At 38.1% G+C, this 26,060-nt stretch overlaps 2 protein-coding genes across 2 annotated transcripts; both read right to left on the bottom strand.

Annotated features, from left to right (window-relative positions):
- Positions 1-5,251: 5,251 nt before the first annotated feature.
- Positions 5,252-6,175, bottom strand: LOC109271329 (olfactory receptor 2D3-like). The gene has a single exon (XM_019456656.2). The coding sequence runs from the start codon at positions 6,173-6,175 to the stop codon at positions 5,252-5,254; it is 924 nt and encodes a 307-aa protein (XP_019312201.1).
- Positions 6,176-17,682: 11,507 nt separating this feature from the next.
- LOC109271085 (olfactory receptor 2AG1-like) lies at positions 17,683-19,401 on the bottom strand. The gene has a single exon (XM_019456160.2). It carries the CDS (start codon positions 18,962-18,964, stop codon positions 18,020-18,022), a length of 945 nt encoding a protein of 314 aa, XP_019311705.1. The 5' UTR covers positions 18,965-19,401; the 3' UTR covers positions 17,683-18,019.
- Positions 19,402-26,060: the final 6,659 nt, after the last annotated feature.

The raw sequence follows: 26,060 nt of genomic DNA, 5'->3' as shown, positions 1-26,060 counted from the left end.
AGAGAATTCTTGATTTCCTCACCAAACTTCTCCCTTCTGGAGTCTTCCTCATCGTCCACAACATTGCTCAGGTCAAAGACTTAGGGATATTTCATTACTCTTTTTTTCATCTTGTACATCTAATCTGACCACATTTCTTATCTCCTCTGTCTCTCCATTGCTACAACCCTAGTTAAGACCAGCATCTCTACCATGGGCTACTGCAATAGAACTCACTCCTACTGATTGCTTTTCTTGTTTCCATGCTTGTCCACTTACAATCCACGCTCCATACAACACTCAGAGTGACCTTTTAATAGTGTAACATGAACATAGCGGGAGGGAAAGAAAAATAAGATACAAACAGAGAGGGAGGCAAACCATAAGAGACTCTCAAAATACAGAGAACAAACTGAAAGTTGCTGGAGGGGAGGTGGGTGGAGGGATGGGCTAAATGGGGGTTATATAGGGGATATATATATATATATATACATATATATATCTCCATATATATATCCCCATATATATATCTCCAGATATATATATTTATCTCCATATATATATCCCCACTTGGAACCTCATAAAGTGACCTTTGGAATAAAGATCTTTGCCAGTGTAATTAAGGGAAATTTCAAGACGAAATCCTCCTGGATTGGGGTAAACCCTAAGCCCAGTGACAGATATCCTTTTAAGAAAAGGGGTAGACACAGAGACAGAGGAAAGAAGGCCCTATGAGGACAGAGGCAGAGATTGGAGTTATGCTGCCACAAACTAAGGAACACCTCAGCACCAAAAACAGAGGCTTCTGAGGGAACAGAGTCTACAGATACCTTGATTTCAGACTTCTGGCCTCAAGAACTATGATTTCTGTTGTTTTAAACTACTAACATTGTGATAATTTGTTTTGGCAGCCCTGGGAAACTAATAAAACAGCCCTACCAATCTGGTCCTTGCCTGTTTCTGTGAACTCATTCCTTGCCACTCTCCCTGGCACTTATCAGCCTCTAATCACTCTCTCTGACTTTCCTCTCCTCTGATCTCAAAAAAAACTTATTCCCATCCAAACTGTTCAGACTCTGTTCTCTCTGCCTGGACCCTCTTCCCCCAAATAATGTCTTGGTTCTTTCTTCTGAACATCCTGGTCACAGCACAAATGTTAATTTCTCTAACATGTAAGGTGTACTTTAACTGAAATGTCATCTTCCCAGAAAGATCTTTCCTGAGCACCTGCTCAAAATTGCAACCAACCCTTCCTTGCTTTTATTTCCTCATAATAACTTATTACCATCAGACATATGTGTTTTACTTGTTTATTTTATCATCTTCTGCTAAAATGTAAGTTCTATGAGTATAGGAATTTTGAACTTCATTTATTCCTGTATGTTCAGCACATAGAAGAGTTCTCAATAAATATTAAGTCAATAAATGATTAGATGTTCATTGAATAAATGAACTCAAACTGTGCTATTGAAATCAATGCTCATTGGGTTGATTTAATACAAAAGGAACAGTCATAAACCTGTGACATAAATGAAAGAAACTTAATTTCTTTTAAAAACTGAAAAACTATTTGCTCTAGAAGACGAAGGTAGTACCCAGAATATGGTGACTTCAGTATATATGTGTGTGTGTATATATATATATATATATATATATATATATATATATACATATACATATATACATATATATGTGTGTATATATATATATATACATATACATATACATATATACATATATATGTGTGTATATATATATATATATATATATATATATACATATACATGTATATACACATATATATGTATATGGTGTTTTAGTTTCTCACATGTTATTAGTTGCCTAGCTGCCCCTGCATAGTCATTGGTAGTCTGCTATTCAGTCAGAGGCTGATGTTTTCATTTTAAAATATATATCAGTATCTGTGTTTTCTTACCTTCTTGCCTCCACCAATTCCCTAATGAGGTCAGATGTATAGTTTTTATGTAACTCAGTGATCCATGGGCACTTTTTCAATGATCATTCTAATTATGTGATATAAATTCTTTTTTACTTAATGGCCGGTAAAGAGGAAGTGGTGAAGTGAGCTTCTGAATGGCCATGAAGCAGCATTATATGTAGAAGTGGATGCTATTCAATTTCAGTTCTGGGTAGTTAATGTAATGCCCCCGATTCTGAATCCGAGAGACCACCAAGGAGCCGATACCGATGCAAACGCACGAGGGTTTATTTGCAAGCTGGAGCTTGGGCCCAAGTATACCCAACACAGCGGAGCAGGGACTTGGACCCCTAGGTTAAGAGGCATAGCAGTTTTATAGGGGGCAGTGGCTAATGAGATTGTAACACACACAGAAAGTTGCATAGTCATGTCAGTCCACACGCAGGTGGCCAATTGAAACACAATTTACCCAATAGTAACTGTTTGAACTAGCCTATCACTCTGGTCAGAATTGGCGCGCAAGTTTGGCGGGCAAAAGGCAGGATTTAAGAATTGGCGCGCAAGTTTGGCGGGCAAAAGGCGGGGTTTACATTCTCTGGCGGTTAGGGGTTCTGCATTCCTATATGAGCCTGTTTCCAGTAAGGGTGTGCTCAGCGGCTTGACTAGGGTGGGGGAGTGTCTTAAGCAATAAGTAGGTCATGTGGGGGTTATACATGAGATGGTGGGTGTATCATAAAATGGAGTTAGTCTTGCTCTGTTTGTCCAGGGGTAGGGGATTTTTGTTAAATTCCTTGGGTCCCACAGTTAACTGAAGAAAATGAAAACATTAATTTGAAAAGATACATGCACCCCTATGATCATTGCAGTATTATTTACAGTAGCCAAGATATGGAAGCAACCTAAGTGTCCATCAATAGATGAATGGATAAAGAAGAGGTGATATGTGTATCATGGAGTTAGAGGATATTATGCTAAGTAAAATAAGTTAGAGACAGACAAATACCATATGATTTCACATATATGTGGAATTTAAGAAACAAACAAAAAAGAAACAAAACAAGTAAACAAAATAAGACATAAACAGACTCATAAATACAGAGAACAAACTGGTGATTGCCAGATGGGAGGGAGGCAAGGGGATGGGTGAAATATATCAAAGGGATTAAGAGATACATTCGATTATGAAATAAATAAATCATGAGATGTAAAGTACAGCATAGGGAATATAGTCAACAATATTGTAATAACTTTGTCAGATGACAGATGATATCTCCATTTACTGTGGTGAGCATTATGTAATATATATAAATATTAAATCACTATGCTGTGCACCTGAAATTAATATAATATTGTATGTTATCTATATTTTAATTTTAAAAAAGGAAAATGCTATTATTTATAACATAGCTTCTCAAAGCATCTATAGTGCAAGACCAGTTTTGGTTTCCTTGTGTAAGATCATGCTAGTTACACATAATTTGAAAATGTACCTCACACATGCATAGTGAATCTATTATTGCACACATCTGTTCTCCCATGCAGAATCATTCTGTACACAGGTCATTCAATTCAGCAAGGACATCATGGCACAGAATGAATAGCATTGGATTCTCAGGATAGGCCATGGACATTGAAGCTGGAGCAGCCAGACCTCAATGTGACAAGCTTGATTTTCATTAGGGACTTATTTTCTCTGGCTCATGCCATACTTCACCCATAATTGCTTTGTTCATAGTCATGAAGCGAGAGCAGAACTCCAAGTTGAAATTTCTCCTGGTAAAAGATAAAATTTCCCATATTCTCCCCACTGTGTGAAAGGAGGATTTGTCTATGGTTAGCAGCACTCTTCTCTGTATGACAAGAATCCCTAGAAACAGCTGCATGGAGGATAAGGTGGGACAAGTCAGGGGATATTTGTAAGTCTGGCAAATGAAGTACAAAGTAATGGAATATGTTTGTGTCATGGGACTTCTGCCTGGAGAAATAGACAATCATGGAGGAGAAATAGGCAGAACTATGAACAGGCAGAATGTAGTCTCCAGCTATGTTGTCATGACTCACAGGCCCTGCAATCAGGGATGAGAATTGGTAGTGTTTCTACATGCCAATGGAGTGTTGGGTCAATTCCACTTAATACCTGAAGTTAAACCTTCAGCTGAGGGTAGATTTTCTTCCAAAGGAGGGGCAGTGTGCATGCTGAACATCAGTGAGTGACTATAAGTATCACCAGTGGTGCTTCTGCTATAAAGAGGTTACAGCAGTTGTTTAAAAAAAAAAAAAAAAAAAGCTTAGGGACCATTTAATCCCACAGAACAATGTATATCTTCTGGAATTGCTTCTCATATATCAGCCTTTCTTTGCTACTTCCCCAAAATGAGAACTTAATGGGTACTGGCACCATCAAGCCTGCAGAAATGGGGAGAGCATGTTTGAAGAGGCAACAGCTGTGGTATATTGGTGTCATTTGTGGTATATTGTGATATATTGGTGTGGTATATTGATGCAGGAAGGTTGCCTTTTAATTCTAATTCCCTCAACCCAGCAATTGTCCTTGGAGGGAAAGTGTGTGATATATGGAAGGTGTTTGCTGAATATGAGATCCCACAAATTATTGTCTAGGCCAATAGCTCCCCCATGTGTAGTTGAATTGATGATAACAGTATTTTGGGACCATACAGCAAAACAAAAACAAAATTTCCATATCAGAACTTTAAGGTTAAAAAAAATCATTGATATTTTCTCACAAGAAATTGTAGAGTCTAGCATAATGACATCAGGTAGTATTCCAAGGTTTGTGGATGGCTGTAGATGATGTTAGCATGGGATGAAGCTGACAAGCAGCCACGGAGTTTAGAACCGAAAGGTACTATGTCTGGGTGAAAATGTATTAGTGAACCAGTAATGCAGTGTAAATGAAGATCCTCATATATGTGTGTGTGTGTGTGTGTGTGTGTGTATACACATATATATGTATATAAATGTATGTATAAATTGTATAAATTATATATATAATGTATTTATAAAATGTATATAAATGTATATATATATAAATGTATATAATATATAAATGTAATTTATATTATAATATATAATATAATAGCAAAAAGCTGTAATGAGGCAAGCAAGCTGTAACCACAGAGAATAAGGTTGAGCAAGATGCAGTTGACAAACTTGAAAACATCCTAGATATACAAGGATACATGTATGACCCTTAGTTCTGCATCAGCTTAGAAACAGTTCACAGAGAAAGCTGTTAAAAATGTTGAACCACTTTGGAATGTCTTCATTCTCATAGATGTGTATCAATATAAAGATCATTGCCTCTGAGAGGCTCTATCTTCCAAATGCTTTCCTAAATGCCTCCTTTACCTCCTTGTTTCTCAGGCTGTAAATGAATGGGTTCATCATGGATGTTATGACTGAGTAGAACACAGAAATCACCTTATCCCCTTCATTTATCTTCTTGGAATTTGGACGCATGTAGGTAAATATAGTTGAGCCGTAGAAGAAGACCACAACAATGAGATGAGAACCACAGGTAGAAAAGGCCTTAAGTCTCCCCTCACCTGACTGTATCCGAATCACAGTGGAGGTAATATTCCAGTAGGAGAAAAGGATGAGGGAGACAGGACCAAGGAGAATTACTATGCCCATTGCCAAGATGGCCATCTCAGCTTTGTAGGTTTCTTCTGAAGCCAACTTCAAGAGTGCAGGAGGTTCACAAAAATAATGATTAATTATATTCTGTCCATGGTATGAGAGACATAAAGTAAATATTGTGTCTACTAAAGACACAATGGCTCCACTGGCCCAGGACCCTATGACCAGCTGTACACACACCCTCTGGGTCATGAGGGTGGAGTAATGAAGGGGCTTACAGACAGCCACATAGCGGTCATAGGACATCACTGCTAGGAGGGAACTTTCTGTACACCCAGCTACTAGGAAAAAAATCATCTGAATTGAACACCCAGCAAAGGAAATGGTCTTTCTCATTACCAGCAAATGGAATAGCATCTGGGGGATGACTGTTGTAGAGAAACAGAGATCTGTAAACGACAGGTTTTTAAGGAAGAAGTACATTGGTGTATGAAGTCGAGAGTCAATATGAATTAGCACTATGATGAGAAAATTCCCACACAGAGTTAGCAGGTAGATGATGAGAAACACTACAAACAGCAGGATTTGGGTCTGCCAATCTGAAGAAAGGCCTAGCAAGATGAATTCAGTCAGATAGGTTTGGTTTTCTGTGCCCATTGGTGTTTATTTCTGTCCACACATCAGCACAAATAAAGGAATCAAAAGTTGACTATGGTGGAAAACCAAATCCTGAAAGTGAAGATATCATTGTAAGCACAAATATGTTTTACTGAAAACATATCTCGGAAGCATTTAAGACACTTGATTTTCCAAAATTTCCATCCTTAATTCTTACGGAAGCTATTTGAAAAAAGATGCTCACATATTATATGGATTTGAAAAAATATGAAGAGTTCTGCCTTTAGTAGAAAGCCCAGGTTTTTCTTTTATCTAGTTTACTTTTCAATCAGCAGATTTTGACTTTCATTTCATCAAGGAGCAGAACCAATAATTATCTTTTCCTTTGTGTTTCTAAGGGATCATTTATCATCCTTCCAAGAAGGAAGGGAAGTTTAAGAAACCATTTAGATCATGTTATAATCCACACATTTAGTCCTTTTCTAAATTCTTCACTGGATCAGAGAATCAAGCCTTGATGGCAGTGTTGAAGATTAAGGCATGATAGGCCCTCATTGTTACAGAGCCAAGATGTTGGAGACAAGGCCAGACTTAAGTAGCACCACACCCTATGGAAGCAGGAACAGCCCTTTGTGGAGACCAAGTGCCACCACAATAGCTGTCTGCACAGTTTCAGTATCTTTTCTAGTGTGACAGTATTTGAGCTCATTCATGCTGCAGTTTGTTTCAGAGTATCCAATCAATGGGTTAGGTACATCAGTAGGAAATCAGGTACTGGTCCAATGCTTTGCAGCCAGGCAGGAAATACTATTCACTCTATACATTATTGTACATCAGAAACAAGCAAGGAATAACATGGCTGGATATAAGCTAATAGAGAAGGAAATTATAAAGAGTTAGGGAAGTTAGCTGGGGGCATGGGTAAATGGCTGGCACTCAGGGTTGGAGACATCTATCCCTGAGAAGGGTGGAAGTAATAGTCTTAGAATTGGCCTTTAGAATGAAGATGTCAGAACAGAAAGTCAGCCCACCTGGCAGGGCCATCTTGAGATAGATATCAGAGCCTACAGACTAGAAAGGTTTGTCTTCACATGTAAGACCCTACCTCTAGCGGGCAGTATAGGAAAACTATGGTCAGAGCAATTGTGCCTTGACCACTGGCTCATGAGCTGCCAAGTAGGACTTAATTTCAGGAACATGAGTTGACAGTGAGGTTTCTATTCATGAATTTCCATTCAGATGGAAATGAAATGGGTCCAGTCTGAGCCTACAATAGAGTCCATTGGTCTTTAAGGGACCAGGAAGGCAGAGTCAGGGAATGATTTGAGGAATTGGCAAAATTAAATGAGAAATATCTTTTCTTTAGATAAGTTGAAATACATAGGAAGATCACTGATAAAGTCTCTAACCTAGTAGCCAAACTAATTTTCCAACAATTATTGATAAGTGCAGTTTTTCACTACTTCATCATGGTAAATTTGCATTCAATGAACTACGAATATTTCATGTGTACAATCTGGTGAGTTTTGATATATGTACATAATAATGTGCTTTGAAAAGGTTGCTATTAACTTATATATGATTGTTTGTTTACAATTCTGTCTTCTGACTGGGCTATAAGTTTGTTCAGGGTAGAAATCCTATCTCAATCCATATGTCTGCATCACCTGGCATATAGTAAATTTTCAAGAACTATTCACAGACTGAATGGGTGAATAAATAACTGAATGCATCCAGGACTGAACAAACTCTTCCTCAACACATAGTCTCTGTCACACACACACACATCCACTCAATAACTCCTAAGTGCTAATCATCCTATGTAAAGCATAGTATGAGATTCAGAAGGCACAGCTGATATTGATCCAGCTATGTGGTCCAGCTTGGAATGGGGATATTCTGTGACCAATCAGAAGGATAAACACAAAGGATGATCACCTGGACTACTGGTGCGAGTACATAAGTGGTAGTTCTTCCAGGGGAATAGATCCTCAATATGCAATCATATTCTCTTTCTCATTCTTCGCCTCTGAGAAGATATATGCAATGTGGTAGCAACCTGAGTAGTAGGGTACTGGGGCAGGGAGTGCCCACACACCCAACATTAGCACTCACTTAGCTCTGGCTCCTTCTCACCTCCTAAACAATGGACAGCACATTGTGAGAAGCTCTGTTGTGCATCCTCGGCAGTGTCCTGTGAGTCCAGTATCACCCAAAGAGTGTCAGAAAACTGAAAGAGGAAAAGAACATCTATAATAACAAGGATAAAAGGTCAGAATACAGGAAGATTCTGGGAATCGAAAAGGGGTAAGCTAGTTTGAGAGACAGAGGATCTTTTGGTTCTTTGCACCTGTCAGCACACAAGCTAATCCGTTAAAAAAGTCCAGTAGCAAAATTTGTAAGACTAAGGATTCTAGAGAAGAGAGAAAAAGAAAAATCTGCTCTCACAAATAGACTGTGGGTTCTAAAAATAAGAATATGACCCTTTTCCCAGGATAGACACAAGATTTCTGGTTCTGGGGAGACTTTATTCCTTCAGTATTTTCTTTCTTCTTACCTGGAGACATGGGATGAGTTTGTTCTGGAGAAGGGGAGCTACATGGGAGGGTACCTCACATAGGAATACAAAAGAACGAAATCTAGAACTCCAAGTTACAGATCCAGATTTGGGTATTGGATCCTAGTGATTTCTCAGCCCTCTCTCTTAACAGCTGGATATGATGAAGTGGACTTTTCAGTGGCTTCCATTCCAACCTCTGGCTGTATTCTCAGATGACTTAAACACTTACTTTCGAGCACCGACACTGAAATGAATCTTATTATGAAAGGATTCTTGAAATATGAGGCTCTGAGAAGTGACGCACATGGGATAGTCCCTAGGGTTCTCCTCAGCACAGCTCACTCTATTATCTCTACACACAATGAAATACCATGGGACTTTTTATTTTTTGTTTTTTGGCAACCATATTGAATACTGTGAATCTCCTTTATTTCCAAACTTTCTGTAAGAGAAAAAAATTCATATGTTCTGGGCCTCAGGATAACTTAACAATCTATCTCTACCATTCTTGTTTTCTTCTTGGGAGCGGAACCTAGAACCTGCATGTAAAGTACATGCAGGCCCATCTGTGCATTCTTTACTTCAAATCCTCAGAAAAGTGGAAGTTTACACACTCTCTCAGTATTTTTCTATTAAAATGAGTTTAAAATTATTGCTCATTTGAGATATAGTGACCACTGTTACATAATATTAGCTGGTCCTAAAAAAACAATAGTTTAAGAAAATCTCTGTAAAAACCAAGTGTTTGAGCCAATATGCCAAATGCAAGGACAGATCCTTATTTTTCTGAGGGATTCCAGGTTGAAATTACTTGGGGCGCCTGGGTGGCTCAGTCGGTTAAGCGGCCAACTTCGGCTAACGTCGTGATCTCGCGGTCCGTGAGTTGGAGCCCCGCATCGGGGCTCTGTGCTGACAGCTCAGAGCCTGGAGCCTGTTTCAGATTCTGTGTCTCCCTCTCTCTGACCCTCCCCCATTCATGCTCTGTCTCTCTCTGTCTCAAAAAGAAACGTTAAAAAAAAAAGAAATTAACTCAATGTTGTGTTTTCTTGTCAATGTTTATTTCTTTTTATATGAACAATATTGTTACCCTTGGTATATGTGTTGCTAATTTTCCCCATTTGCTTCTTTAATGGCAGCACTAACATGTTTGTTTATTTATTGCTCAACATTATTTATACATTTTATCAGTCAAATATTTCCATATTTCCCATTTTGTTTCTTTATTTACCCCAAATTTCACCCTTTCTATTATAGATAGACTATGAAAATTTTCTTTTCTTGGGGCACCAGACTTGGGGCTCAGTCAGTTGGGCATCTGACTTCAGTTCAGGTCATGATCTCACAGCTGGTGAGTTTGAGCCCCGCATCAGGCTCTGTGCTGACAGCTCAGAGCCTGGAGCCTGCTTCAGATTCTGTGTCCCTCTCTTGCTCTGCCCCTCCCCCGCTCATGCTTTGTCTGTCTATCTCTCTGTTTCTCTCTCACTCCCTCAAGAATAAGTACACATTAAAAAAATTAAAAAAATTTTTTCTTCTCTTTACTTTTGACAATTTTTTTCATCCTTGGCTTTTCAGTCAAATTATTCTTTATTCTGGTGTGAGGTATCTCATGATGATTTCATACATGCTTATGACTATCCAGAGGAATGGGACTAATTTACCCTTTCAAGTTCTCTCTACTACATCCCTGTTGCTTTTTCTTTATTCAAATCAATTTGGCGTGAATGTTTTCAATCCACTGTCAGAATGTGGTAAGAAAATTTTATATTGTTATATTTTCCATTTACTGGGATTCAAATGTTATTAGTTTTTAATTGCTTAATTCTTTAGTCATTACTGGACGTTTCCGTAGAATTTATAGGGTCTGGTAACTTGTCTTTTGAATGAGATGGATGAGAAAAAAAGTCAAGATTTGAGATTTAGTTTAGAAGGCTCTATAGACTTGTGACATTTGTCCTGATAAAGGATATGTGGGAGAATTATTATGACTAGCTATTATTATTGTTCTTATATGAAAGTCATATAGATTAAGGGGCTAGTCTGAGGTCAATCATAGTTGAAATAAGCTCAGACTCTAATCTTTAACCTTAAGACTAGTCTTAAGGCTATCTCTCTTACCTCATGCTGTACCACTTCCTAATATTTAATGTCCTTTAGCAAGCATAACGTTCATATATTAGTTTGAAGGCCAATGTGGGTTGGCTGGGTTATCTCACACCTTGGGACAAACATGTGAAAGCATGTCTGCATAAAAGTAGAGAACGGCCTGAGTTATCTAGTGAGCCCTTAAGTCTACTACCCAACAACCACATGGACCAGAATGAACAATCCACTCCTGTGGGCCGGGACCTGTATACTTGCCGCATGGACGTAGGAAATGAAGAGAAGAAATGGCTAACCTTCCCAGAAGGTTCAATGACTTTTTACCTTCCCATTCATGTTAAGTAGTGCAAGAAAGGATATGGAGTTTAAACTTGGCCCTCTTAGGACACAAGGACCCTGGTCACCAGTAAATGTATGCCCAAATTCATGTCCTGTATCACTCCCTACAATGTTACCATGTTTCTTTTCTTGTACAGGAGCTAGCAAATATGCTGAGAATAGTTCAAAAATGGGAGTAGAATAGTTTTCGTCTTTTGCACATGCAGAGAAAGAAATACAATGAGAGATATGAAAATACTCTGCCCTCCCCAACACTCCACCTGATGGTCTTGGACTACCTGAAAGAGCAATGATAGCTAATGTGCCTGTGGCCTCACAAATGTAGAAGCAGCATTTACCTCATCCACTCTGCTTTTCCCTCAAGAGGAAGAAACACACTCCTGTCTGACACATGATTGTTAAGTCTGCTGGGGAAACAAGAAGTGTGTGTGATATATAAGGGAACCTAACAGTAAGGACTCTTCAGTCATACCTCCTCATGTATTACTGGTGCAGAACTCAGAGAAGACAGTGGCTGCTTACTGTCTCTCTTCAGGATAGTGAGTAGGATCTAGACAATGCTAGTTGTCTGCTCATAATTCATATATATCATAAATAAAATAATCTTTATGCCACTAAATTATCTCCTTAAGCTATAATAAATCAAGCACCAAGTTCTATCATTTCTAATTTATAAATAACTCTGAAAATCACCCTTTTCTCTTTATTTCTCCAGACTGTCTTAGTTCAGGTGGTCCTGACTGTGATTTCATGACTGTATTATTGCTATACTTTCCTAAATGTTTTTGGGGTCTTCTGTGTTAAGAATATTTGAGAAGTGGGACCTTGGATTTGATAGGGCCAAGTCTGTTAAATTCTACTTTGTTTTCTTTTGCCATTTCTATGGATGGAGAGAAAGCTATATTTTCTTACAAAGTAGGATGAATATTTACATATCTAGCTAAACTACATTGATTATTTGAAGAAATTACTCAATTTCTTTTATTTATATATTTTAATTTTAATTCCAGCATAGTTAACATACAATGTGATTTGGCTTCAGGTGTACAATATAGTGACCCAGTAATTCTTTACATTACTCAGTGCTCATCATGATACCTGTACTGTTAATTCTTTTACCTATGTCAACCATCCCCCTACACACCTACCCTCTGGCAACCATCAGTTTGTTCTTTGTATTTAAGGGTCTGTTTTTTGGTTTGTCTCTTGAAATTACCCAATTTATTAACCACAGAAGCCAACCAAATTAAATTACTTCTCTAACTCTATATTCATTTGATGATTCAGGAACTAAAAAATATTGATCAATTTTGATTAACTTAGAACCTTTCTAAAATTTTTGTTTGTTTGTTTTCTTTTCTTGGAGCCATTGCAAAAGGCTTGAGCTGGCCCACTTGAAAAGGCCTATAGTTATGTCTCTATAGGGTTATGATTTATATCTGGAAGGACTATGACTCAAGTCCCATGGGTTACTATTCAAATAACTGAGTTTTATCATACAAACAATCAAAAACAACCAAATGACATGTCATTAACTAGTTCAGGTATGATTACATGGCAGTGTTCAAATGGCCTCTTGTTAATGTTAGGTTAGAATTTTGTGGGGGCTTCTGGTTGGCTCAGTCGGTTGAGCCTCCCGCTCTTGATTCCAGCTCAGGTCATGATCTCCTGGCTCATGGGATTGAGCCTGACCCCTGTGTTAGGCTCTGTGTTGACAGCACAGAGTCTGCTTGGGATTCTCTCTCTCCCTCTCTCTCTGTCCGTTTCCCGCTCGCGGGTGTGCACACACTCTCTCTCAAAATAAACAACAAGAACAAAAAAGAATTTTGCTTTGTAGACTTCTAATCATAACAAGAGACTGGAGTGTTTTACTATGATAAAACTGATGAATCAACTGTGCTCTATAGAGACATACAACTTTACAATGGCTTGTGTTTGCTGGATGGAGTTTCATTCCCTTGCTCAGTGAAAACTGTGGAAGTTTCTTATTTCTTTTGAACATATTTTTGCACTCCTGTCTTCTGTGATTTAGCACTGTAATTCTTCAATTGATCATTTTAAAAACAATTCAGTGAAATTCTAGTTTTGATGCAGTACTCTTGTCTTTATTCATTTACTGATTCCTTTTATTGATTATGAATATCTCTGAATAATATATGGTATACTTTTCAAACTTTTTAGGCTTTATAAACTGTAATGATCCTGTATGTATTTATAAATGATTTTTTTACTCAAAATAATATTTTTTAATATTAGTTCATATCAATGCATATATATATAATCCAATCCTTTACTGTTATATTCATTCTGGGTGGTTTTTTTTTGCCTCAGGCTTTTTAAGTGGCTCAATTATAAACAACAAATTGAAAGAGTTACCTTCTTTATTATTCATTTATACTCTGTCATTTAACTGCAGCATTTAGTGAATTTATATTTACTGAACTGATTAGTAAGATTTATTTTTACATATGAGTTTGTGCTGCTTTTGTTTCTGTGCCAAGGTGCTTGACCCACAGAGATTGTGAAATAGTAAATGTGTCATTTTAAACCACTAAAAAAAAAAAAAAAAGAAAAGTCCTTATATAGATGGATTGTAGTAGTAATGGATGAAAAACACAAGTGATCTGAGCTCAAAGTCTGATTAATCCAGATTAAAGTTGGTTGAAAAGAGATGGGATGGCCTGTGGAAGAGTCCTTATTAGCAGTGGTGAAGTGAGGTTTAGCCCTCTGGCATCCGTGAGTCAGCAAAAGACATATCAATAGAGGTGACAGTTATTACCACACAGGAGAATGAAATCTCATTCTATAATAAGACAGTTTCTTGACATAAGGATTATTAATTTCAAGGAGTCCAGTTGCAATAAGACCATAGCGTTGGATGTAAGATCTCCATTACTTTTTCCATATTTACTATGCCAGAGAGAAATCACTATGGTGAAATGAGAGTATACTGTAAAGTTACCTCCTATGACCGAGTATAGTAAGAATTCAAGGCTGTTGCTCAGATGGGCTCACCAAGCAGAATTCTGCTATACATTCCCACACCTTCTATCCACCCCATAAAAAGATAAGGCCTTGATTAAAAGATGAATAAAAGGTGCATGTTAAGTCTATATTTTGGATCATTATGAATTCATTCATGTCTTCAGTTGCCAAGTCCCAAGAAGGAAGAGTAAGTGTGAAAAATAATGGTATTTTCTCAACCTGCCCTTGCACCATCCCCTTTATGATAGGTCCTTCAGAATTTGTTACTTCTTCTCTTCCTCTCTCTCCTCACCTGGAGTCTTCTTGAGTGTCACTCCAAGGTGGGAGTGGGACCAAAAGCCTATTGATGAATGTCTTTAATAAATTTCAATTTTATGATTATTGGAATAGAAAATTATCTCTTGGAGGTGCTTGGGTGTCTCAGCCGGTTAAGCATCTGACTTGGGCTCAGGTCATGATCTCACGTTCTTGAGTTTGAGCTCCGCGTCGGACTCTGCTGACAGTGTGGATTCTGCTTGGGATTCTCTCTCTCTCCCTCCCTCTCTGCCCCTCCCCTGCTTGTGCCTTCCTTCTTTCTCTCTCAAAATAAATAAACTTCAAAATATTTTTTAAAAAAGAGAGAAAATTATCTGTTGGAAAATCCCTAGGGCAAATGGGTGAGGGAGAGTCTTATGATGGCAATTTCTAGAACAACCAAGGTCCAGGGACTTTCAATCAGGATTTATTTATTTCTCATACAAATTATTTACATCTCAGCTGGGAGTAAAAGTTCTTACTGTGTAAATCTTGGGATACACACACACACACACTCACAGACACATTTATCTGGCTTGTTTACTTATTGATACATTTATTTCTTCTTTTGATATGTTTCTCCTATTAGTTATAGATCTTCAACAATACGAGCAGTTTCATTACAATGTTTAAGTACCTTTTCTGTTCATAATTATTTCAGTGACTTTACTTTTACTTTTGTACGAGCAACAATAAGAAATTCTTGCAACAATCCGAGAGTAATTGAACAAAGTATTCACTGATAACTTCTCTGTTCAAGACGGCAGAAAGTCAGCAGAGGAGTGAATATATGCTCAGTTAGCCCTGAATAAAATTCTGTTTTTCAGCAGATGCAAAGGAGAAACCACCTTTGATTAGAGAGAACATGTAATGGTTGTGTGAATATAGATTAGGTGAGAACATTTAATAGCTGTGTGAATATGGATAAGCCATCAAACATTGCTGGGAACTAGTCATTGTATATGTGGAATGGGGGATAATATTTGTCCTGTTTATATCTTTATAAGGCAAAAAGTAACAGTCTTTTCTGTTTTGCCTAAAGGCAAAAAGTAACAGTCATTAATATTTGTACATCCAATAATAATGTTCACAAAGCAGACTGTACAGAAGATGCATTGAACTATAGACATTGAAGTATATACATGAAAAGAGAATATTTTAATATACCTTTCCTAATTCAAGACAGATCAAAAGGACAAAAATAGCAAGAATAAAAAGACCTAAAATATAACCAGTAAAGTAGATAATATAAGTACATATCAAACTGTAAACCATCATAATAAAAATTATATCTTCTTTCAAATGTACCCAAAACATTGCAAATATTTTTATAAACACAATCTCAATAAATTTGAATGAATAGTTAAAATACAAGATAGATATATATATATATATATATATATATATATATATATATATATATAGCTACCTATACGAAGTGGAAGTGAATAGATTGGACAGAGATGTCAGCTAGACTTCTCTGGTTAGAAATTATTTTATAGGTTGATTTTTTTATTCAAAAATTAAAAGCAATCCCTAAAAGCTGAAAAAGAAAGATGAAATAAACAAATATAGCTATGTATCCAATTTGTGATATGTGTATGGTAAGACAAAACAATTGAGTAGTATGTTGTTACCATCAGGAACGGGGGTATTTGGTGAGAGGCAAGGAGGAGAGGTTAGAGAATAATAGAAAGCCTCAACAGTATTGCTAATGCTAGATGTTCAATACATAAAAATTATATATATGCATTAAAAATATTGAATGCATTAATGAATGAAAGGAATATCATATATCTCCTGTGGAGAATGGTGTTAGGGACACCAATTAGCAAGTTGCTGTAGTAAATGCTCAGGGCAGACAAGATGAGATCAAATCTGGACCAGAGTGGAATATTTTTGTGTGTTGAGAACTGGTATAATCTGGGATGTATTCAGGAAAAAAAATACAATGCAGGACTTTCTGGTAGATTGTATATTAGTTATGAGAAAAAAGAATTCTGAATGATTCCTAAGATTTTTACCTGAGTGAGATGATGATATCTCTTTCCTTCATGAGCATTAATTTTAGTATCTGTTCTGCCTTTTTTGTTTGTTTTTTTTTAATTCCTGGGCAAAGGAGATATTAATTCTGTTTGTATGTATGTGGAAAGGTACCTTTTGATCTTTTTCATTATGAATCAGCTTCAAGCATTACAGAGTAATTGATTTGATTGGTTTTTAGGCAAGGGACTTGGAATAAAGAGGAGTCCCATTTTTTTTTTTATTTTAATTTTTAGTTTATTTTTTTGGAATGGTTTTATTTTAACAGCTTTATTGAATCTGGATTTTATAGATCAATAGTAGCAGACAAGAACATTTCTTGAGTTTGTGAAACACATCTTAGTGCCAGGCAACTGGAAGATGTTTGATAAATGCTTTTGGAAACATAAGGAAATAAATGACTAAGCATCAACTGAGACTAGGTATTTTTCATGATGGAAACATTTCAGTCACAGATCCTGCAGGTAAAGACTTTAAACTTTATTGGGAGAGAAAGACGTTTAAATTCTTTTCATGCAGTGAGAAAAAGAGAGACTGGGTCTCAGCTAGAATTTAGTTCAAATTCTGATTCTATTGTTTAAAAAAATAAAAATAAAAGGAGTCCCATTTTAAATTGGGAATTTAAACAACTTTGAAAGGACTGGGGCAGGAACGAGTCATAAAAGAAAAACCTAGTCACTGGCCAAAATATAATTGACAAGGGTGCAGACCCAGGAAAGATATTGGGAATACCATCTTTGTTTCGGATGTTGATTTCAACCGTTTGTTCACATTCAGTGTTAACTGGGGCTGAGACTTTTATAGAGGGTGTTCCTAGCAGAGAACATTTGCATTAGAGTTCTCACTACCATGTATGCTTTCTGCTTTCACATACTAGCTTCAAGGCATCGGTATTTTGTAATGAAATTTCTTTATAAATAATGTGACATGGAAAGCACATGGCTGTCCTAATGTCATATGGGCAGCTTAAGGAGCTGATGCTACAATCCAGAACATAGGTATCTGATAGGAATTTTTCCAGAGTCCAGAGCTCTGATAATAGATCTGGAAACATCTCTCCACAATAAAACATTTAACATTATATGACTACAGATTCACAGTAGTAAAGAATTAAGAACTGAGAAGTTTCCTCACCAGCAAGTAGTAAAGTCTAACATTTGTATCTTCATTCAGTATCTTCATTTTCCTCTTTAGTTTTTATTTCCTGTTTTAAATAGAAACGTCAAGAAAAAATTCTGGCCAACTTCCTGTGTGGTTGAATACAGAACTGTTGTAGGGGAGGGAAAGAAAAACATGAAGTGAAAAATAAGATAATCTCTGTTAGAACAGAACGGGAATTTCAACCAGATCCTGGGGTATTGATCAGAAAAATGAAAATATCCTTAGCTATTGAAACATAGGGCTAATGGAGACAAACTCGTGTCTCTAAGGCCAAATGAGGACTTAATCTCCAGTGTGGCAGATTTTCAGAATTTTCAAAATGTGGAAGATGCCAGCATAAGACCAAGTGCAGATATGGAGTCCCATGTAGAAGCTATAGGGCTTCCACATGACATTGGCATCTACCATCTCTGGGCAGAAGTGAATCTCCCCAGTACTCTCCTGGAGGCTTCCATTACCTCCTTGTTTCTCAGACTATAGACAAGAGGGTTAAGTGTTGGAGTAATGATAATATAAAATAGAGAGAGAATGTTGTCCTGTTGGGGACTATGGTAGTGATTGGGCTGGATGTACATCAACATGGCAGCTCCATAGTACATTCCTACCACAGTCAGGTGAGAAGAGCATGTGATGAGGACTTTCTTCCTTCCCTTACCCGAGGACACGTGAAGGACAGCAATTAGGACAAATGTATAAGAGGCAAGGATAGCAGCAAGGGTAGGCATGAGAAAGATCACACCTATCACATATACCATGAGCTCATATATGGAGGTATCTGCACAGGCCAATTTCAACAAGGGTGGGATCTCACAGAGTAGGTGCCTGATTTTCCGAGACATACAGAAAGGAAAGTGCATAGTATATGAGGTGAGTATCACAGCATTCAGGAATGCCAGAATCCAAGATGTGGCTATTGTGAGCCAGCATATCCTTGGCCTCATGCGGACCATGTAGTGCAAAGGATGACAAATAGCCACATACCTGTCATAGGCCATGAACGCCAGTAGTAAGTCCTCTGCACCTCCTGAAGTGAGAACTACTAACATCTGAAAGGTGCAGCCTTCAAAGGAGATGGTGTTCTCCCCATGCAGATAATCCACAAGCATTTTGGGAGTAACTGCAGATGCAAACATCAAGTCCATGAGAGATAGCTGGCTAAGTAGAAGGTACATAGGCACATGGAGCCAGGAATCCATTATAATGACCAAGAGCAGCAGGCCATTGCTGGTCAGGGCCAACATGTACAGGACAGCGATTGTGGCAAAAAGCAGTTTGGGAACCCCACTGTCATTCAGAATCTCCGCTAATGTGAAGTCATTTCCCAAGGTGGAGTTCCAGAGCTCCATTCTGTGGTTTCTTTGCTTGTCTGAAATTACACAAGATCTAGGTAAAGTAGTTCTGATGTGATATCTGGAGACTCCTTGGCTTTATAATATTATAGCCTTTGATCAGCAAGATTAGTTGTTTGATTTATCATATTGTATTATACTTTTTCATTCATGAATTAACTCACCATTATGTACCGATAACATGTTGCAAAAGAGCACATTTCTTCCCTACTTCTGATGTTTCCCTCAATGTTAGGGGAGTCCCATTGTGCAATAATTCTGGGCTTGTCTCTGCCTTATACTTCTACTCTGCCATTTACTTTTTCTGAAAAATGTGGAGCAAGTTAATGGGAAAGATTAAAGGGAAAATCTGGGCACATGCTAACCAGCCTCCTTTTCAGGAGATACAGGGTCTTTGAGAGGGCTAAGATGTATTTCCCTCTCTCCCACCCAGGTTTTGAACCAATTGAGAAAGAAGATATTTGTGCAGGCCAAAGTGTCACCCCTATTTTTCATTAAACAGAAATTTGAGAATGAAGCCTATATGTCAGTCAGCAATGGGTTTCCTAATACCAACCCCCAAATGGACATAATTGCCTTTGCAATCACAGGCAATATAGGAATAAGTCAGTTTTCCCACAAGGAAGGAAGAGTGGGAAAGGGGAACAGGATAGGCCAAGTACTAGCAATTGTATCTTCCAAAAAAAAAAAAAAGAAATTTATCTCAGTTCATTCTGTAATTGGATTATGTTCCTCCCTTCCTTGAGAAGAAATGAGGAAAGAGTAAAGACTAGGTATCTTATATTACTATTTTCTTGACATAGAAGCAAATTTTGGGAGAGAGAAAGAGCCATCCCATCCCATGCCTCTTGTGTGCCAAGCACAAGATAGCTCCCAAGCATAGAGTGGAGTACATAACATATAGAACACCTGACCACATTAAGTTATATTCTTTTGTTTTTCACCATCTCTGATTTTTACTTTTATTTTTTAAGTTTATATCTTTATTTTGAGAGAGAGAGAGAGAAAGAGAGAGTGTGTGCACACGCGGGGCAGGGGCAGAGAGAAGGAGAGACAGAATCCCAAGCAGGTTCTGCACCATCAGCACAGAGCCTGATGGGAGGCTTGAACTCACAAACCATGAGATCATGACCTAAGCTGATATCAAGAGTCCAATGCTTAACCGACTGTGCCACCCAGGCACAGGCTTCATTTTTTAAAATTTTTATTCCAGTACAGTTAACACATAGTATTAAATTGGTTTCAGATGTACAATAGAGGATTCAACAATTCTATATATTACTCACTGCTCATCAAGAAAAGTGTACACTTGGGGCGCCTGGGTGGCTCAGTTGGTTAAGCGTCCGACTAAAGCTCAGGTCACGATCTCACAGTCTGTGAGTTTGAGCCCCACGTCGGGCTCTGTGCTGACAGCTCAGAGCCTGGAGCCTGCTTCAGATTCTGTGTCTCCCTCTCTCTCTGCCCCTTCCCCACTCATGCTCTGTCTCTCTCTGTCTCAAAAATAAATAAAAACATTAAGAAAAAGGAAACTATTTTAAAAAAAAGATAAGTGTACACGTATCTTGAGGAGCACTTATCTTCAGTTACGTTCTTATGAACGGCATTGAAAAATAGGTTTAGTAGCGTCTGGATTGCTCCGTCAGTTAAGCATCTGACTTCAGTCAGTTCATGATCTCACAGTCTGTGAGTTCGAGTGCCACATCAGGTGAGCTCGTGCCCTGCTTCGGGAGAGCCTTGCTTTTCTCTCTCTCTCTCTCTCTCTCCCTCTATCTGCCCCTCACTCATTTGCACCTCCTCTCCTCTCTAAAAAAAATAGGTGTAATCACAAACTGTGAAAATTATCATAATGAAAAAGAAGAGATAGTGGTTCTCATGTGGATTGGTAATTAAGAAAATACCTCTTGGGGCGCCTGGGTGGCTCAGTTGGTTAAGCATCCAGCTTCAGCTCAGGTCACGATCTCACTACTTCTAATTCTGTGTCTCCCTCTCTCTCTGCCACTCATGCTCCATATCTCTCTGTCTCTCAAAATGCATAAACATTAAAAAAAATTTTAAGAAAGTACCTCTCTGGTTCAATATTTGTAAATCATTCAATATGATACATCACATTAGTAGAAGAAAGGATAAGAACCATATGATCCTGTCAATAGGTGTAGAAAAAGTATTTGACAAAATACAGCATCTTTCTTAATAAAAACCCTCAAGAACATCGGTATAGAAAGAACATATCTAATGTTTATTTATTTATTTATGTATTTATTTTGAGAGAGAAAGAGACAGAGTGGGGGAGGGGCAGAGTGAGTCCATTGACTGATAAATGGATAATGAAGGTGTGGTTTATATATACACTGGAATACTACTTGGCAATGAGAAAGAATAAAATCTTTTCATTTGCAACGACGTGGATGGAACTGGAGGGTATTATGCTAAGTGAAAAAAGTCAGTCAAAGAAAGACAGATATCATATGTTTTCACTCATATGTGGAATTTGAGAAATTTAGCAGAAGACCATGGGAGTTGGGAAGGGGAAAAATTAGTTTCAAACAGAGAGGGAGGCAAACCATAAGATACTCTTAAATACAGAGAACAAACTGAGGGTTGATGGCGGGGGAGATGTGGGGAAGGGGAAAATGGGTGATGGGCATTGAGGAGGGCACTTGTTGGGATGAGCACTGGGTGTTTTATGTAAACAATGAATCATGGGAATCTATTCCTGAAGCCAAGAGCACACTGCATACACTGTATGTTAGCTAACTTGACAATAAATTATATTTTAAAAAATGTAACTGGCAAGAAGGCAGCAGAGGAAGGGTCTATATCTTCAGGCAGCCTGACCTAGAATGAAGCAAAGCATTTCTAAGCTTAATCTTGAATGGAAAAGCAAAAGACTGTCCATAGGTTCTTTGAAGTGACAAAAAATACACTAGTGTCAGTTGTGGGCATCTTCCAACATTCTGAAAAATCACTGATTTCTGCTAAACACCGCAGTCTGAGACCCAGGATCTGAGCATGGGAGATGATCACCAACAATCCCTCAATGAGAAAGAGAGAGAGAAAGACAGAAAAGAACCATTGGCTCAGTTATGATCATGTGATGTTCGACCTCACATACTATTTGTATTGCAAAATTGCTCATTTATCAAGTTAAAATTTAGTAGAAATGTTTGCTCATCTTTTGAACACTTGAAGAACAAGATACTCTCAATCCAAGGATTTACATGGTTAATATCCTCCAGGGATTATATTTTGTGTATTATGCAGGCTTAGAATATGAGAAAAGGGAGACTATTTCTACTCTTCTTCTGTGTCAATCAAATCATGTTTCTCCCTTTCTGCCTTCACAGAAGGGATGCCCCATCTCACATGATGAGTAATTCTACTTGATAAAAAATACTATTTTTATTAAAAAAAAAAAAAGACAGAAAAGAAAATACCTCTCTGAGAGTGTGAATTTCAAGCTCAGTTTTTAAAGACGAGCATAGGGGGCGCGTGGGTAGCTCAGTTGGTTGAGTGTTCGACTTCAGCTCAGGGCTTGTGAGTTTGAGCCCCATGTCAGAATCTGTGCTGACAGCTCAGAGCCTGGAGCCTGCTTCTGATTCTGTGTCTCCTCTCTCTGCCCCTCTCCTCCTTGTGCTCTGTCTCTGTCTCTCAAAAATAAACGTTAACAAAAAAAATTAAAAAAATAAAGATGAGTATAAATGATTCAAATGAAGACGAGTGAAGAGGCTCTTGAGCATATAATGCATTATATGCAGAATCTATGAAATAGAAAAAAGCTTGTAATTTCTGAGAAGCTAAATGAAGACTGATGAGTCAGGTAGTAACTGAGATAAATTTGGAGAGATAGATATGTTCCAAATCATGCTTGTACTTCTAGGGGATATGGAATGCAGTGCACACACACACACACACACACACACACACACACATATGACATCAGACAATTTTTAAAAGTAACTCTTAGGGGTGCCTGGGTGGTTTAGTCAGTTAAGCATCTAACTTTGGCTCAGGTCATGATCTCATAGTTTGTGAGTTTGAGCCCTGGGTTAGGCTCTATGCTGACAGCTCAGAGCCTGGAGCCTGTTGCAAATTCTGTGTCTCCCTCTCTCTGCCCCTCCCCTGCTCACATTCTGTCTCTCTCTCAAAAATAAGTGAACATTGAAAAAGTTTTTAAAGTAACCCTTATAGTTGTAAGGTTATAGTTGAAGGAGTAATGGGTAGAAGATGGACAAGAGTGAATTATATGGAAGTGATGAGTCACTAAATCCTACTCCTGAAACCAATATTACACTATATGTTAGCTAGAATTTAAATACAAACTTGGAACAACAACAAAGATATGTCCAGAAGTGATTGTGGTCATCCAGGTAAGATGGATCAGGAAAATAGCACATATATAATAAACACATGTTGGAGGCAGAAACAATAATAATTGGTGATTGGCTAGATATTTGCAATGGAAATAAATCAAGAAAAGCCAGTTTGGGAGGTTTTAAATAGAAGAATTGAGAGTGTTTAAGGAACCAGAAAATCCCATAAGAATGAGAAGTCCATTTGCTCAGTGTGTATAGATGAATGAGATAGAAGGAAAGAGGTATTGACTTAGCGGGGAAAAACTGAGGGACTGTTTTCTCCTGCAAAGTGCATAGTTTTAGCATCTATACTAGAATTAAAAGTAACTTATGCATCACAATGACAATATTACAATATTCTGTATTATCTACGTATTTATTTTTGTCAGCTGACTTACATTATCCAGCTCAACACATTCCACACCCCTATTCAAAATTCCTAGCCCTGGGTGCCTGGGTGACTCAGAGCCTGGAGTCTGCTTTGGATTCTGTGTCTCCCTCTCTCTCTGCCGTTCCCCTGCTCACACTGTCTCTCTCCCTCTCTCAAAAATAAACATTAACCTTTTAAAAAAATTCCCTGTCCTTAATTATTATTATTATTATTATTATTAGTAATTATTATTAATTATTATTATTATTTTTATGGCCTGGAAGCCATATCTCCCAAAGATAAAATCCTTACCTCAGATGGACAGGAGACACTGCTGATAGATTTTACTGCAAGATGTAATAGCTTATATGAGGGAGCCAAGGAGTGCAGATAGAAATTGGTGAATAAAGTGGCTTTTGCCAGAATTTGGGAAAGTATCTGCTGTGAGGAGGTATGGGAGGTCAGTGAGACAGGGCCTTCTCTGGCTTTGCAGACCTTCTCTGGGAATGGGTAGCCTTGTCTCTGAATGGCCAATACTACTGAGAGAAGAGTCAGGTAGGAATAAGAGGTTGCCTGTCTCCTCTCTTGTGTGAGGAGTTAGGACAGGCTGCTTCTCTGATCAGTTACCCTGTAAAGGAATTTTTCTAGCCCTCAAACAATTGTCAGGCTGAGGTCACTGCTTAGGCTTTTAAAAATGCTTCCACTCCTATTGGGCTCTGAAGGAAAAGCTGAATAAAGGAAAAATCCAAGGAAGGGGATATGAGAAAACCCAAAAGGAGAACTTAAAATGACTGGCCTCACTTTCCCTGAGGGCCACAGTGAGCCAGGGCCCTGTTTTGGGGGTGGTTCTTTTGCCTTCCTGTGTGAGGACAATGACTTTGATCTCCCTCTCCTCCCCAGAAGCTTTATTTAAAGGGAAATCTCTCCCCAGCTGACTTATTCCCTCACTAGAAATCCTAGTCTAGGAGATAGGATTTTAATAAATCCCCTAGGTATGATTCCTGACCTTCCACCTCTGCTTTCTTCTGTCAGTAAATGAGCTCTGCTGGCCCAGAGGGAACCCTTCACCTGTAAAGGAAAACAGAGGGCCATTTTCACATCCCTGACTGTGCATTTAGTGACCATGTCTTGGGCTAGTACTACCAATCTGCTCCAAGACCCATGGTATAATGAAGACCCTACATGGTCTCAGAAAAGCTGTGGAAGCAAGACTCTTAGTCTTTCCCCAAGAGGTAATCCTTTCACTGAACATAAGTGAGTATCTCAGAGCAAATTAACTAAGACAAATGCATACAGGATTTCCTGCTTTATTTTCCCTCCATAGATATGTTTTCTTTTTAAATTTTCTTACTCAACAGTTATTGGACTCCTATGTGCCAGATGTGAGATGCTAAGTTATATATCAATGAAAAAAATAGACAACTATCCCTCTGACATGGGTCTTATATTGGAACACTTGTAACATGGAAGGGGCAGCACTGTGTTCTCACTGCAAGAGACACTAACCCTGGATATAGATTTGCCTTTCCTAAATGCAATGCTTATGTCAAAACTACTATCTGTGGACTTACAGAATGACCTTATCCACTGTCGTGCTATTCCACATAGCATTGCTTCAGATCAATAAATGCGGTACACTTCACAGTAAATGAATTATAGCAATGGACCCATCCTCATGGAATTCACTGATCTTACCATTTTCTCCACCATCACTGAAGTAGTTGGTTGGATTGTATTGTGGAAAAACCTCTTAAAGGGCCAGTTACAGTACCAGCTAGATGGTGATACTTTGTAGGGCTGGAGAAATGTCCTCCAGGATGCTGTGTGTGCTCTGAATCAGCATCCAATCTATAGTGCCATTTCTCCCACTACCAATAGGCATATATCCAGCAATCAAGGGGTAAAAATAGGAGTGGCTCCATTCCTTATTACCCCTAGTGAGTCTTAGTAAAATTTTTGCATCCTGTCCCTGTGACTTTCCTGGCCTAGAGGTCTTAGTCCCAAAGGAAGGTATGTTTCCATTAGGAGGTACAACAATAATTTCATTGAACTGGAATTTGAGACTGCCACCTGGTCACTTTAGTCTCCTCATGTCTCTGAATCAATAGGTGATTGATCCTAATCCAAGGGAAAATTGGTTGCTACTATATAATGGAGGTAAGGAAGGAGTATGTCTGGGGTACAAGAGATTCCTTAGGTATCTCTTAAAACTACCACAACTGTGATTATAGTTAATGGAAAATTACAACAAACCAGTCCAGACAGTACATCTAATGACTCAGACTCTTCAGAAATGAAGGTTTGGGTTAACCTACCCAGCAAAAAACTATGAACAGCTGAGGTGCTTTTTTAGAGCAAAAAGAATATGGAA

This window comes from Panthera pardus, unplaced genomic scaffold, assembly GCF_024362965.1.
Source record: "Panthera pardus isolate Hobbes unplaced genomic scaffold, ASM2436296v1 HiC_scaffold_12, whole genome shotgun sequence".
Taxonomy (NCBI): Eukaryota; Metazoa; Chordata; class Mammalia; order Carnivora; family Felidae; genus Panthera; species Panthera pardus.
Note: the sequence above shows the minus strand (reverse complement) of the source record. Positions and strands in the feature narration are given on the sequence as shown.